Raw genomic sequence first — 16,816 nt, 5'->3', positions numbered from 1 at the left:
AGGCCCTACTTAGTTGACTGACAATGACAAAGGCTTGCGAAACCTAAGTAGGGCCTTTTCCTTTTTGTTTGAATAACCCATTCTCATTATCTTTCATAAGTCAAGCAGGCAAACCTACAAGGTCCTTAGTAGCGTTGACAAAGAAAAAAAGCCGGTTAAAAGTGAATCTTTTTATTTATATTATATCTTTTTTTGAATTATATTATAGGCCAGTTTGACAAGCAACCCTTCCTCTTGATTTGAGGTGCGAAGAGAAAGATCTCTTTTTTATGACTTCGCCAGCCCAGAAAAGTGACCGACTAGGGCCCTATTGATGAATGAAAGAAAGGGTTTATGAGCTCTAGCCCTGTAAGCCCACACCTGTGTAGAGTATATCGTTCAACACTTGCGACACAAACCCATTTTGGACCTATAGATCCTAGTATCATAGGTGACCGAATGGCCGCCCCTTAATTACTAGACCAACCTGCTATAATAATTCCATAAACACCTAGCGAAAATATGGTAAACAAATAAAGTAGCCCTATGTTCGGATCTGACAATACCATACCATAATCAAAAGGTACAACGGCCCAAGCGACCAGACTTAACATAAATGTAGTCACTGGAGCCATTCTTAAAAGGGAGAAATTAGCACTACTTGGTGAAATAGGTTCTTTTAGAATCAATTTCAAACCATCTGCTAGAGGTTGTAACAATCCAAATAATCCCACTACACCAGGACCCACCAACTATGAAATTTGCAGTTGAAATTGATGGAAAAAAAGATCAATATTAAAGATTGAGCAAAAACAAACCTACAAAGAGAGGAGAACCATGAGCTGAACCGCAAGCCTACCTTGCAGATCTAGGGTTGCAGATCCCTGATTTCAGATTTTAACTTGCTTTGCAACTTGTATTTTGTTCAAACAACCTTTTTGACACGTTTTTGTGATCAAACTTCGGTGGAAACTATCCGAGAAAGCGACAAAAGATGCTTTAGAACTCAAAGAAAACAAATTTATAGGTTCAAGAAAAATATTTATGATGATTACGCTTTGTCTTTTGCATCCAAATTAGTCTATAAATAGAAGAACTCTTCACAAGACTAAGTGTGGAGAATAGAGTAGAGAATAGAAAAGAGGAGAACTCAATAGCTTAGCTTAGTATAGTTTTAATACTAGTTGTTAGTCTAGCTTATTGAGAGAGTTTAAAAGAGAAAGTGAAGGGATACTCTTGCACTTTGCTTATTTGAGAGATTAACTTGTAAAGGAGTTCAAGGATTCAATTTGAAGAAATTGAATAAGAATTCTTCTTCCTATACTCCTTTTCTCTTGTGCTTATTTTCAGTGTTTAGTTGCAAAGTATTATTCATACTTGGATACGCTTAACATGATGTTTAGCTAAGGTTTTCATATCTTAGGGAAAAGATGAACTTGCTATTGTTTTGATATGAAATAGTTTGGAATGATTATGTAATTTCATGATTTTGTTATATCTAAGAATTTGTACTTGCTATTTGTGGTTGTTTGGCCACCAACTATGAATTATTTGATGATTGTATGAACAATGAAAGTTGTCTACATATAGATCTTAGTTCTAAGATCCTAGCCTTATTCTCACGAAGGTAGAGAATAATGGTTAGTCAGATTCATGTGATAACTTCATTAAGTTTATTTAATTTATTTCTTTCTTTTCTCTACGAAAATAGGTGAAATGTGATTCAAAGAGTTAAAAAAATTGGTGAAAGCAATTTTTCACCAATTTTTTTACGAATTAGCCAAGGATGTCTCTCTTAAAAATGTTCATTGGTAAAAGCAATGACATATATTTCGAAGTTATTCATTGACAAATCATGGAAGTATAAACATAATCACCTTAACTTACTTCTAATTTTGATACAACAAGGGATTCTAATCCTTAGGACCCTTTCACTTAATCTTAAAGCAATCCTAATCTAACTTGTTTTTTACTTTTATTTCTTTTCTGACAACCTACTGCCTACATGGTTTGTTCTACCACCTAATGGTCGGTTTTATACCGATTGCTTAAACTATATGAGCAGTTATACCGCCTAGACTAACTTTTTTCCATGGTCGGTGTGAAGACTCGAAAATTTGCTCATATTTTCTTAAAATTCTCTTTTATTTTGAATAAATTACTTTTAAATATCTTTACTACTCATTTACTTCTTTAATAGTTGCAATAAATCATAGAATCAAGAGTTTCATCTTTAGTTTTATAGTTAGCGTAAATTAGGGTTTTGTGTATTTTGGTAGTCTGCTTAATTGGTGAGCTGTGTGTATTAAATTTGGTGGTTAAAAGTGAGTTTTAGATAAGGGGAAGTGTGTGATTAGAAGTGCTATTAATAAGTTGGTGAATCATAAGTTAAAATATTAATACGCAGGATTTAAGGAAAATAGGCTTGAACCGACGTGCGTCGTTTGTTACCGGTGGAGGACACCACTTGACCAATACTTTCTTACCCTAATCTCGTTGTTTTTATTTCATTTAATCCTCTCTAATTTAACCCCTAAGGCTAGCCGAAATTGTTGACCAAGAAACAAGAGGAAAAGAAATAAAACAAGAAAAAAAAATAGACAAGTTGAGGGATGCCAAGTGTTGGCACTTAAGCCAACTTTGACTAAGACTTTCTTTCCATCTTTATCTTCCAATTGATCATAATTTCTTTCATTTCTCCTCCATGATGGCCGAACTTTAGAGACAAGAAAAGAAAGAAAAGCTTCTCTAATTTCACTTTGATTCCAAGCTAGAACTAGTAGGAAATCAACCTTAAACGTTAAATCCATCCGTAGAAGGTTGCAACAAGGAAGGAAGAAGCTTGGTGTGGTGTGATTTTGAGGGAAGAAAGCTGTGGTTTGCTACTCTCTTTAGGAATTGAAGGTAATCTTGGTAAGGAACTACTTTTTCCCTTTAATCTTGCATTTAAGTGGGCATATGACTTGAATATGGAAGTTTTATGGTTGATTTCATGGATTTGTGATGTTGTTGGAATTTTTCAGCTTTTTTTTATATTTTCCAGCCATGAATTGGGAGTTTTTAGTTTTGATTTGGACATGAAAGTTGAGATATGAAGAACTCTAGCTTTGGTATGAAATTTTAGCTTCAAAATAGGATTTCCAGCTTTAAATGTGAAATTTCAGCCTTGGTGGAGGATTTTCAGCTTAAGTATATGTTGCTTACAGCTAGTTTGTGGCTAAAATAAGTACTCTATGCATCCTATATCTTGTGAACTTGATTGGGGCTGTCTTGTGGTGAAAGTGTAGCCTTGAAATGGCTGGATAAATTGGTAAACACAAAGGAAGTGCTGCTGAAAATTTTGTCTACAGGAACCCTTGGGCAGCCTTAGGAAATCTGCTATATCTTATTGTAGAAAGTCGGAATTGAGTTCTGTTTGCTGCATTTGAAACTAGAGTCAAAGAACTATCAACCGTGGAAATTTCAGCCTTTTTCTCAATTCCTATGAATATCTATGATTTTTCAAATTTGACTGAAATTGCATACCTGTTCTGTCTTTTACTGGATGAAGTAGAAATTTGGGCTGCAAATTTCTCCATGTTTCAGATTGAATCAGCTTTTGAACAAAACATGAAAGTTGTAGGGAGTTGAGTTAGATTTCTACCCAAAATTTTTCAGCTCAATCGAATCACTGTAGCCTATGAAATGACTAAAATATCCGTGATTGCCCAAATGCCCTGTTTAACTGATAGTTTTCTGTTTCTCTGAGATTTCAATTTTTGACCCTGAGAATGCGAGAACTGGATGTTGATGTCTTCATAGAAAATGTAGGTCTATGTCTTAGTTTAAAGTCCATAAAATTTATCTTGATCCGATATACCTAACTGCAGTTATGACCAAAACGCTGAAGGATGACAAATCTGCCACTTATAATTTCTTCCAATAGTCATCAAGATCAAGAATTATGATCTTCACTTCCTTATCAACAATTAGGACAACTTTCCTTCGGTTTCCTATGGAGCGGAAGGATGGAGGAGGGAGATGAAGAAAGGGAGTGGAGGGTTTAAGAGCCTTGTTGTTTTCTGTAGCTGGGGATTGATCAGGGTTTAAGGAGAACATTAATTTAATTAGCCCAGTAGTCTTATCCGGAAAAGGTTATAATCTCCATTAAGCAGCTAAAAGCGCTGCCTTTGCATCCTTGAAATATTCCCGCCTCTCTCTCTCTCTCTCTCTCTCTCTCTCTCTCTCACCGGGGTAGTAATAAAGGAATAAAAATGCGTTGGTATATCCTTCACGGCCTAAAGTTATATATATATAGTCAATGTAAAATTATTTTTTTGTACGAGTAGATTTAGATTAGTATCATATAATATACATACACGTGTGATATACATCTAAAATTGTTAGTGTAAAAAAATCACTACATTATCAGTAGTATACAATACTAGCAATTTTTTAATATTACACTTTCATGTTTAAATTCTGTTGTATTTACTTTCGACTCTTAATTAGTAATAATTTCGATCATGTCAAATGCAAACTACTCAATGGATTAGTTTCTTATAAAGATTACAAAATGTTCTTCATCCGTAAACATGAGTACAACCCCTTTTACAAGCAATCATGGTGAGACAAAAAGTATATAACTCGAGTAAGCAAAGAAAAGAAAACTATCAAAGTTTGCTCATTTTAAGCAAAGATTAAGTTTGGAAGTAGTAAACCGAGGAGGGATCAATCAAACTGCCTACCTATTGCGGTGTCAGCTTAGCACCGTTTTGTGACTTTTTAAAATTAACTTTGTTTGTCTACAAAATTACTAGATAGATGGAGGCATGAGAATCTATATCTATATCTATATGTATTGGAGGGAGAGTTTTTAGAATGGTTAATTCAGAATGCATATAATTTCTCATTCTTTTTTTTTATAGAATTTTAAATTTTTTAATTATTATATATCCTTTTCATGCCTTTTGAATGTAGTCCACTTATATAAGAATTTGATTTGAAATCTATTCGTGTGAGGGTAAATAAAGAAGAAAATCACCAACCGTACTAGAAGTGAAAAACAATATTTTCCTTTTTAACTTAGTAATCCTCATTAAAAGGGCAAATTATATAGAAAATAAAAAGGAAATAATATTCATTGGTCATTCCACTTATATAGGAATTTGATTTGAATCTATTCGTGTGAGGGTAAACAAAGAGGAAAATCACCAACCGTACTAAAAGTGAAAACAATATTTTCCTTTTTAACTTAGTAATCCTAATTAAAAGGGCAAATTATATAGAAAATAAATAGAAATAATATTCATTGGTCATAGATTAAAATATCAACAATGGTACTATTTGTTAATCCTAAATTATGAAAGCACTAAATAGAAAACAAAAGTACTACAGGCCTGAAAAAATAAATTATGGATTTAAAGGGTTTGGGAGAATGGTGAAGGGAAAAAAATAGGAAATTCGGTGGCAAAGATAGAAAGTCAGAGGCTAGAAAGAGAATAGCAAGAAGTTAAAGAGTGGTGAGAAAAATCGAAAAAAAGAAAGTAAACTAATACAAGATTGGATGAAGAGAGGAAAGAAGAAAGAATGAGATTTAGGATATTACAGGAAAGATGATAGCGTGGTAAGAGATCTGAAAGTCATAGAAGGCAGCGGATAACCAGTTAGTAGTTAAGAGATGATGGAAAGAATGATAATTAAAAACACATATTACAAAGATTATTTTGAAAGTCATAAAAGACATCATGGTAAGAGGTTTGAAAGTCATAGAAGGCAATGAATAGCAAGTTAGGAGGGAAGAGATAATGGAAAGGATGATAATTTTAAACAATTTTAAAAACACATCTTACAAAGATTATTTTAAATCTATATTGAAATTATGAAGAATATTATTTTATAAGAACCCAACAATTTTAGAATTACAAAATGAGAGAAAAATTTCCTAAAATTAAAAAAAATGAAGTAGTTATACTTTATATTTTTAATGCTAAAAATTTTGATATATGGGTATAACATGATATATTGATAAAAAAGTTTATAATTGACGTGAATTTTTGGAAAAGAGTTGAGATAGTTTAGCTTCTTTTTTTTTTTGTTTAACCTCCTCTGTATTCACAACTTTGCATGTATTTGTATAGGTTTGGATACTCTGACTTGTAATTTAAGTTGAAACGTTAGAGACTCCATTGTATATATTATGGATTGATTAATCAAAATTAAATGTCGCGTTTTAGTATGGTAAATGTGAATTTTGGCTTAGTAGTCCTGGCGAGAGTTGGGCAGGTAGTCCGCTAACCTTTGGGGTATGCCCTAAGGGACAGTGGGGCTGTCACATGATTCCTACCAAAATCCATATATAAAACTTTTAAACTAATGATATAACCACATACATAAAACTGAAAATTTTCCAGCAACGAACTATCAAGAAGACAACTTAAAAACAACTAAAACCCTCCATAAAATTTCTCCTTTTTTGCTCCTATAACATCATACACCAAATAAACTCAAAAATAAGATAAGAAAGATAGGTTTCCTTGCAAGTTTTACCTCTTTACCGCTAAAACCTAAGATGGAAAGCAAATCAAGAAAGTTGAAAAGCTTCCTCCTCCAAAAACCCCTCCAAGAGTTTCCTTCTAAACTTGACTGAAGGATTGATGGAGTAGATTAGGGCTTCTCTCTTGTTTGCTCACTAATTGGATAAGAAAGCAAAGCTAGAAATTAGTTTTTTTTTCTCTCCCTAAATTTCATCCAAGGCTTGCAAGGAAAGAAGGAAATGGTGTTGAAATGGAAGTTTGGTTTGCGATAAGTATGAAGTTTAGTCTTGGTCAAGGTTGGTTAGATGATTGATAAGTGGCAAGATTGCAACTCAAGTCTATCTATTTGTCTCTAATTCACCCTAATCTTTATCTCTTCTCTAATTAACTCTTAACACCTCTTATCACATAATTTCTTTTGCACAAAATTCCCTCTTGTCCACCAAATGTATTCCACACACCTTACTAGTTGGTCACATTTGCATAACGTATTTTGAAACTCAACATGCACCAAGTTGAATAAGGCAATAGGATAAAAATCATGATTTAACTATTAAATCAACCAAGAATTTAAGACAAGACAATTCAAATAAAAAAATATGAAAATAATTTTCGGGGTCTCATAGATTTAGCCGAGGGAAACTTGAATATTACAATGGAGATCAAGTTTGAAATAACAATGCTTGGAAAAATGCAAAATAGTTACATCATGGACACAAATAAATCCATCAAGAAGGTTGCATGGCTGCAGAAATTATGAGGTATTGTAACTTTTGAATGGTTGAATTTGATCAATTGGGTAGTTTTGTCATTTTACATTAGTAATCGCGGAATAATTATTGTTGCAAACACCACGAGCTTGTAATTACTTCTTATGATATAATCCTCTGATGCCGGAAAATACAAAGAACATTATGACAAAACTGATAAGGGAGGTCAGGAAAGCTGAAACAGAAAATAGAAAGTTGAAATTAGAAAATGCAAAGCTAAAAAAAAAGGCTAGAGTATTGCTGTTGGCATTGGTAGGTAATGGCATTTTATTACCAGTGTTGTTGCTTAACACTTCCAAAAATAAAGACCCTGTTTTAAACCTGAAAATGCTACAATGAAATTAGTGAAAAGTTAGAAAAAATTTGCTGACATTTTGGTGAAATAGATGTTTACTAGATGATTAAGGAGCTTTGTCATATATTTGGATAGATGCTGACTAGATTGTTATGCAGCTTTTGTTATACATTTGGATAGCTATTTACAACCCTATTTGTAAAGCTTCTGCCGTACTTAGTAGTAATGCAATTGTGATTTAGTTAATATTCTTATGTTGAAACCTTTTTACATTCCTTTATTTTTTACCAAAATTTTGACAGAGTTTTGTCTTAAATATGGGCAATCCAAACCAGAAAAAATACATAAAAACTATTCAGTAGTAATGCACACATTGTAATTTTGACAATAACCAAAATTCCATACACTTAATGATTGCAGTCATTAACAAAACAATTTCTATTGTATCCAAAAGATGATACAACAAAATTGCAACCTAAACTTGTTGTAATGCACTAAGTATCAAAGCATTAATCAGTCATGATTTCAACTTGGCGCTCCACTCTCTTCATATCCGATTCATCAATGAGCCTATAAGCCTACATTAGCATGGAAGTTTTCAATACATAATGTTATTAAGAAATAACTAAAAATTCAAGCTCTCATCATGCCCAAATAAGGCTCACTTTTTGTTTTGTCCTTGGTTTCTTCCCCACTGGTTCAACATAGGGCCACAAACATCTATTGCTACCTTCTTCTTCTTCATGATTGTGCTTGTTGGGAGGAACATGTTTTTCTGTTATGTCTAGAAGCTCGACAAATGGAGCACTTTACTGCCTTCTTTTTTAAGTCAGGTTGCTGATCAAGAGCTAAGGGTGTTATGCAAATGCTTTCAACTACTGCAGCTTCTTCTCCGTTAGCACTTGCAATTATAAAAGAAAAGAGAACAAAAATGAATATGTGACACCCCCACCTCTCCCTAGGACGAACCCTAGGGTATCAGCGGGACGCCTGCCCAACTCTTGTCAGGACTCACGCGCTCATTCAAATTTAATAAAGAACCACAAGTCAACTATCGACTTAATTTAAAAATACTTCGAATATACAAGTCCCAAAACTCCCAAGTATACCATTTACAATTGCAATCCAAAATACCCAAGTATAACAAAATTTACACTTTAATGGTCTCCAATAACATATAAAAGTATACTCGCATCAACCAAAAGTCGCTAATCTAGAATCACCAACTTCCACCTCCAAGTCCTGTTAAGGAAAACAAACTTAAAGAGATAAGCTAACGCTCAGTGAGGCCAAGAAAATCAAGCAAGTAACATCAATCAATCAAATAATATACTTGAAAGCAACGTTCACATGAAATTTCATTTGAGTGCACAAGTAGAAATTAAACACACATGGAAGGATACAGGAGCTCTCAGGAGCTATTTCCACATCTCAACCGATTCACTCCATTTAGGGATTGACTCTCCGTCAACTCAAGAAGTAACATGACCGTAGCGCTCCACTTACTTCTTCCATCCAACATAACACCCACTCGGATTCGAAACCAAACATTCATGCAGTGGCGATACTATTCGAGTATGCCAAACGAGATCTCAAAAGATCAAACTATATCATTTTCCAAGGTTTACCAAGCTTCTCAACCAAGCCCTTATCGGTTCGAGTTACGAGGTTAGCCAATGGATTAGGCATCCCTACAAGTATAATTGGTCGATGAGACAACGTTTCAATCGATTTAGAATTGTTCATGGCTCTGAGTCGGTATGAGAGGCACCTCCCACCCGATTAGGGTGTGGTACATGTTGCCTCTCAGAGAATCGATCATAGCACTGAGTCGGTATGAGAGGCACATCCCACCTGAATAGGGTGTGGTATATGCTGATGCTCAGTGCTCAAGAGTTAAAACATGTTCAAGTAAAAGTGCAAGTCATATACATTCATTTAACAAGTATCATTCAATCAAGAGAGAGAGAGGGCGAGAGCGGTAAAGTACACCCTCGTCTCAGCAAGTTCACGTATCATATAGCACTTGTACAAATATCATTTCAATCATAGTAACATTGAACATGCACTTGACACTCACCAAAAGACAAGGGTAAAACAAGAGCAAAGCGAGAGGTCAGACAAGCTCCTCGGCGTCCTCGTGACCACCTGAAACATGCATAATCACGATTATCTAGGTACTCGATCAAGGCTAATAAGAAAAACATCTTTTTGCTTCCCACTCTCAAGATCACAAGTTCGAGTCAAGTTAAAGGAGCCTTTCTCGCTAAATCGTTGAAATAATACTCAAAGGAAGCTCAAAAGTCATTTTCGAGTCAAGTCTTGGCAAGAACCCTCAGTTCCAAAAGAAAGTACCATATTTACTTTCGACACGAAAATCGAGAAAAGGGAATATGATTTTCATCTCTCAAAATTTCTAGTCTTACGCCTAAGTTTTAGAATATAAGGAGCGTTCACATTTTCTAAACTAATGGAGTCAGAATTCATCAAAACTCTACTCATTTCCATAGTAACTTTGACAGTGCCATCCTTCTTGCCCTAATTTTTGTCCTAATAATTACATCGGTCAAGTTGAAGGATGGCATTGTTGTCCGCTAAACCCTAGGGTACGACCTAGAGGAATATGAGGTCGTCACAGGGTTTTTTTTGCATAATTCTAGGTACAAGTTCAAGAGTGGTTTACCTGCACTAAACCTTGTTTCTAAGTACAACTCCGATCATTCACTCAAAGTTCAGAAATGATGAGAACTACAAATCTTAGTAGTATCACACCCTCTCCCCAAAAATGATTAACTCAATGTTAGCCTTTAATTATCATTGCCTGGAATTTTGTAATGAACGAACTATGCAAAACATCTAGTTCGAACAAGCTCCAGAGACTCGAGTTAAGTAGTAAAAGAATAACAAAGTAAAACATAACTTCATAACGTCTGTATCAATAAATTGAACAAGAAATGGATATACGACATTGAGAAATTGGCCAATTCAATTTGAAGCAAAGAAACGAAGCAGCATAATAACTCTATTGCCTTGTGGTGTGTACCTCTATAAGAATGTACCTCTGTAAGAAACCACCTCGACAAGCATATATCTTAATTGTGGAACAATATCACGCTTTAAAAGAAGATTTTTAAAATGATGTCTTCTTATGAATTGTAGCATTTTGAACCTAATTTCTAACGCCATAGAACATTCTCAATTTGGACTTGTGTAGAGTTAAATATGGTCTGATTTCGAAACTGCATCAAGCTAGAAAACTGGAAAATTTTCCCTTCCCTGCTGACCTAATGGTCAATTCTGTTTTGGAGTGTTTTATTTCAAAACTTTTAGTGTTATTTACCCATCGATTGCTCATTAAATATTCTGAAACCTTGGTTTAAAAAATGGAGTGAATTGGGGCTGATTTCGTTGGACAAAACTTTTGAAAAAGAAAGAAAGATAGGGTTGGCAGATTAGCTTTGAAGAATTTCACAAAATTTGGTCGTTTCGTTAACTGCCTTCCCGTACGATTTTTTGCCTACATTTTGATATAGAGGTAGTCCGCATATGGAAGTTTAAGTGTACCAAATTTGGCATAATTTTAATATCATTTCGAGGCCCAAATAATGCCCAAAGATTGCTCTTCAAATCTGGAAATCCACTGATCAGGTTGCAAAAATCAGCCGACTTCAAACTGTTATATCTGATTGCTCAAAACTCCAAATTTAGTTCCGTTTGTTGTGTTTGAAACTTGATTTGGAACTCTTGTTGTGTTATAAATTTCAGAGGCTGATTCATTTTCTGTGAATTTTGCCAAATTTCCAAACATTGCTGAAAACAAAGACTTGTTCTGTCCTGTCTTCTTGAAACTGTAACTTTGAGCTGAAATTTGAATGCTTTCTGGTTGAAATCTTGGAAAAGTATCTCCAGGAAATTTTAGTACTTTGAATCTAGTTTCCAACGGTATAAAGTTTTTCATTTTTCGATGTACCAAATTTAAGATCTGATTTTTTCAAGTTTTATCGCGCAAAACTGAAAATTTTTTATTTCTTAAAAGATGAACTTTTAAGAACTTTTCACTTTCTTTCGATATTGATTGTCCATTTTAAACTCGTATTCATGGAGGATACAAGTTTCCTTTGTAACTTTAAATCCTTACTTTTGAATCTCGATTTTCTATGGATTAATGTTCTCTTTTAAGACATTGCCTTAATTTTAAGTGAGTGTACTTTCTTCCTTGAATAATAAGTAGTTGTGAGTATGTGTGAGTGATGATTGATCACTATTTCTTCAGGTACTCAAGAGGGTTTCCAAGGGAATTCCGGTGTAGACAACTGAAGAACCTTATTTACTCACTTATTTTGAATTGGTGAGTGTCAAGTGCATGAATTGTTGCTAAGTACTGGAATTGTTTTCTTGCTCATTATGTGCTTTAGAATTGTCGAGACGAGCGTGTACTTTATCGCACTCGTTCTCTTTTAAGTAAATTTATAATTGAATTGTGTTAAGTGAATTGATAAGTGAATTAAGTGAATTGTCGAAATTGTAAGTTATCTTGGTGTTTGAATCGATGTCGATTGGAGTGAATCTCATCAACTTATAAAATTATACTTGTGTTTGACTCAATGTCGATTGGAGTGAATCTCATCGACTTATACTTATAATCGTGGGGGACGCCCAAACTCATAGGATAACCTTGTGACTCGAGTCGGCATGGGTTTGGTCGAGAAACTTGGTGAACCATGAGATAGATCTTAAAGCATGATCTATTTGAGAGATCTTACTTGGCATATTCGAGCAGTATTGCCTTTAATAATCGACGTGCGGGCCCGATTAAGAGGGTGTAACGGTGGACGGAATTGTGAAGTAAGTGGAGTTTTACGGACTTAATACCTACTCGGTTGACAGTGTCATTCCGTGGAGGTATTGGATCGAGTCTTAGCAAAGCAAGTGAAAATGAGCTCCTGAGAGCTCCCGTATCCTTTTGAGTTTGCTTTATTGTTAATTGTGAATTACTTGAATTTTCTAACTTTATTTATTGTATAAGTATTATTGTTACTTGAACTATGTGCTTGCATGTCTTTTCTTGGCTTCATTGAGCGTCAGCTCACCCTATTAATTTGTTTTCCTTAACAGGAGTTTGGATTGAAAAGAATTTTGGGGAAACCGACTTGATTACTTTTGATTGGAAATCTTGGGATGTAATTGACTAATCGACTTATAGTGGTTGTATTTTGAAAAAGTTGATGTACTTTTGGTAACTTATGATGTAAGATTTGAATGTTTATATAAGGAAGTGATTTTTCTTTATATTGACTTTTGTTATTGGCTGTTTTTCCTTAAGTTTAAATTTGACTTGTATCGAATCCTGGCGAGAGTTAGGCAGGTGTTCCGCGAATACCCTTGGGAGAAGTAGGGGCGTCACAATAGTTCCCAAAATATTGACCCTGTAAGGTAAACAAAAATAATCCGAATGAGCTTTCGCCCAATGAGGCACCAACAGGTCAAGCAATCAGGAATCATGGAAGTACACTTGACACAATCAAATAGAGACATCAAACAGATATAAAGGAACACCACAGTTAAAATTATTTCTCAGATGAAAACAGAATAAAGCACAACCATTAAAATCAAAATGGAGAATTTCATATTTGGAAGTAATCTTCTGAAAATGACAGTTAACCCTTCAAGCCCGTGATAATCAGGAGAACGAACAGAGTATGAATCATATAGAAATTTTGACTTAGCTTCATAATACATCTACCTCATGTTAAGCTTGTTGACGCAACAAATCATGAAAATATAACATCTCAGGAACTCACTCTGGCAGTTGCTGATAAAAATACCAGCCAAATATCTCCCCGAGACAAGGATAAGACTAGTAGCTGCACATCTAAATCTCTTGCATTTAGGAAGCTACAATACAGCTATACAACACAGAATATAACAGAACTGGGAGGCTTCAAGCACCAAAAAATTGTTTGATAAGCCAAAAAAAAAAACACAGCAATAATCTACCTTCGGGCTCCCTCGGGTCATCATCTCGGACAATGAAAAGCAGTTTGCAGACAACCCTTTCAAGGCATGGTGCGAGAACCTGGGGATCAAACAGCACTTCACCTTGGTAGGACATCCCCAGGCCAACGGACAAGCCGAGAATTTCAGCCGAACCCTTCCCCACGACATTAAAACTAGGCTGCCCCAATTCGGATCCTCTTGGGTGGATGAACTCCCCAGTGTATTGTAGTCTTACAGAACCACGCCGAGATCCGCTATTCAGGAAACTTCATTTTCTCTAACGTATGGATTCGAGGCAGTAGCCCCCGCTGAATTTCTCTTACCAGGTCCTCGAATGGTTGCTTTCTCTATCGAGGCAAATGAAGAGGAGCGAAGAATGGATCTTGACCTTGCCAAAGAGAAAAAAGATGTTGCGACAGCTCGAGTTGCCGTATACAAGAACATTCTGGATAGCTACTATAACACCTGTGTTAGACATCTTCGGTTCATCCCAAGAGATCTTGTCCTATGCAAGAACTTAGTCAGCCGATCTGAGTCACAGGGCAAGTTAGCTCCGAGGTAGGAAGGACCATATTGTATAGTTGAGGCTAGTCAAAATGCTTATTGTAAATTGGTTTACCGGGATGGTACTCTGGTACCCCGAACTTGGTATATCGAGAATGTTATATTGTATTATCTTTAAATTATTTATATTTCATGTCGAACTACTTGTGAAATACATTTTATTTACCTAGTTATTTTTTTAGCATCACTGTCTCATGTTGTTAAAGAAAACAAGGGGACAAGTAGGGGTGGAATGAGTGAAAGAGCAAGTAGAAATGAAAACAGAAGAAGTGACGTCATTGAAAATATAACTATTACAAGAGCAGAAAAGTTCAAGTATAAGATGCCGAGGTGAGAGGCTCTTCTAAAAACCCCTTGCCTCGACCGAACCCTCTCCCTCTCCGGTGCCGGTCTCTTCTCCTGCCCCGTCGCCGAGGTCGCTACCCTCTGGATTTGGCTCGAAGTGGACCATCTCGCGGTTGAACTCCTCTCACACTTCAGCCAAGTTCTTCTCCACCTGAATGCCCTCAGTTATGCGGTCACACAACTCCTTAGCATCCTCATTGTAGCTGCCCTTGTCCTTGAGCAAATTCAGTTGTTCTGGGGTGAGATGGGGAGCAGTATCTTGGATAGCTGAAATGTAGACGAACATGAAACTCGGCAGGATCAACTCGCCGAGGTCACGCGTGAAGGCCTCAGAGGTGCAGAAGGCCTCCACAGCCGAGCTCCCAGCCTTCTCAATGACCTCCTTTGAAGACTGCTCCTCTTCAAGACGTCGGTTCTTTTCTTATTCCAAGGCGGTCTTCAAAGAATTCATCGTGGCCTCAACTTGCTCTGCCTCGGCCACCACGATGTCTCGTTGCTTGAGGGCCTGATCCCTCTCCGTCTCGGCCAACTTCAACTGTTTTTCCAACAGGGATACTTTATCTAAGAGTTCAGTTAAGAGCTGGTTCTCAACCATATTGGTATACCTCTGCATCAGTTGGGAGAAGAAGGCCGATGTAGAAGCCTAGACCACTGAAGCACTTTTGCATCAGCTCGTTAGAATTAAACCTTGTGGTGAAGGCGCGGTCCCGGGGCAGACTGGAATGGACCAAAAGGTAATGAAGGGGGTAGACTTACTTTTTATGGAAGAAAGCGGGCTGCAGTGAGCAGTTGAAGACTCTGATCTAGGACGATTCACTATAATGGTGCTGTAGATTTCTACGGTAAAAGGATTAATGGCGAGAAAGAGATCCCCTATTTAGACAAGCATATGGGAAGATGAAAGGGCAGCGTTCCTCGAGTTTCCCAAAACTGAACCTTCTCTCCTCATTTATGACCGACCATTATTCCTCCCCCCTGTCATGCGTCCTTTCACATACTGTCATTATAACTGACAGCCACCTTATCACCCTTACGTCTTCTCACTGAGTTAACGTGTCATCCTGACACTTTGATGACCTGCGACGTTCACACGGAAGCTTCAGGAAGGCAACAAGAAGCCTGTTCCTTCCCAAGGCTTGAGGGCTTATTGAGGGTGGTCATTTCGGCTCGGCTCAGCTAAGCAGACTCCGCCTCCCTTAATTCCACCTCTGCCTTGTCATGCCGACTAGAGGTGAATATGCTTGAGGGTCCAATATCCGTCCCGATCACCTTGGCTATTGCGGTGGCCACCATGATGTTCCACTGTGGCTGATAAGATAGCTAAAGTCAGGGCACAGACTGACACCTGCTAAGGGACAAGACGCCTGCTAGGACCTGTCTGGCACAGACCCACCAGGACAGACTGACCTGTCTGTCAGGTCCTAGGAAATTGAACCCAATTGTCATTCCTCCCAATTGTCCCCTATAAATACAAGAACCTCACTCAGAAAAAGAGAAGGATAATACTCTGTAAGAAGCACTATACTTTTAAACTCTTTTACAACATCCCTCTTAATCTAGACTAACTAGATCGTCGGAGGTAAATCGGGGGACTTTACCCCACCTCTGATAATTTAGGCAGGTGACTTCCGTGGGGCCGTACTCGCTTCAGGAGAATTACTCCGGCGCTCAGGTACCGCCTGCTGAACCTGAAAATTACCTCTTTAATTGGCGCCGTCTGTGGGAAGCTGAAGACATTGAAGAATGAAGCCTAGGTGTTCTAGAAGCAAGAAGGTTCTCACTATTGGGGCTGAACCCAGTGCTACAACCCAACAAGATGTTTCTGAAGGACAGGGGTCTCCTGAGACCCAGCCCACTAACGGAGAAGCTATGACCCGAATGGCTGAATTCGTGGCTAAAAACCCCAACATCTTTGAATAGTTGGGAAGATACTTCAAGAGGCAAGGCAAACAAAAGGCTGAATCTTCCAAGAGAAGATCCGAAGAATCCCCCGAGATCTTATTCGAGGAAGAGTTTGATGGGAAACATTCCTTTAGAAGCACCCCGAATCGAGTCTCATCTAAGGCTACTTCTAGAATAGCCTCTATCTCTAACGCTCTTTCACGGGGATTGTTAGGGAAACGAGTTTAGGAAGAACCTCGGCTCCCTGGAAGGTTAGAAGTAGACTACATGAAAGTTTCGCCTTTCACGGATGACATCAACGAGAAGATACTTCCCTCAAACTTCAAACTACCCGCCATACCATCTTATAATGGGCGAGGTGACCCTGAGGATCACATTCACGCGTTCATCTAGGCTTTTTCAATTAGACTGTATTCCCAACCCCGTTATCTGTCAAATTTTTCCGGTAT

At 36.9% G+C, this 16,816-nt stretch overlaps 1 protein-coding gene across 1 annotated transcript; it reads right to left on the bottom strand.

Moving 5' to 3' along the window:
* Nucleotides 1-449: 449 nt before the first annotated feature.
* Nucleotides 450-13,724, bottom strand: LOC113760098 (NADH-ubiquinone oxidoreductase chain 1-like). The gene is made up of 3 exons (XM_027302671.1): nt 13,557-13,724; nt 13,361-13,465; nt 450-731 (listed from the first exon to the last, which is right to left on the bottom strand). Exons 1-3 carry the CDS (start codon nt 13,722-13,724, stop codon nt 450-452), a joined length of 555 nt encoding a protein of 184 aa, XP_027158472.1.
* Between the last annotated feature and the right edge of the window lie 3,092 nt (nt 13,725-16,816).

The sequence above is a fragment of the Coffea eugenioides genome, chromosome 2, assembly GCF_003713205.1.
Source record: "Coffea eugenioides isolate CCC68of chromosome 2, Ceug_1.0, whole genome shotgun sequence".
NCBI classification, from domain to species: Eukaryota; Viridiplantae; Streptophyta; class Magnoliopsida; order Gentianales; family Rubiaceae; genus Coffea; species Coffea eugenioides.
The sequence above is the reverse complement of the archived record's forward strand: the minus strand, read 5'-3'. Positions and strand labels throughout refer to the sequence as shown.

Coding starts and splice junctions, on each gene's coding strand:
- LOC113760098 (XM_027302671.1), bottom strand. CDS start 13,724: ATGTCGTGGGGAAGGGTTCGGCTGAAATTCTCGGCTTGTCCGTTGGCC. Junction 13,466..13,556: donor TGACCCGAGGGAGCCCGAAG/GTAGATTATTGC, acceptor TGTGTTGTATAG/CTGTATTGTAGCTTCCTAAA. Junction 732..13,360: donor TTTTATCAGCAACTGCCAGA/GTGAGTTCCTGA, acceptor CAAATTTCATAG/TTGGTGGGTCCTGGTGTAGT.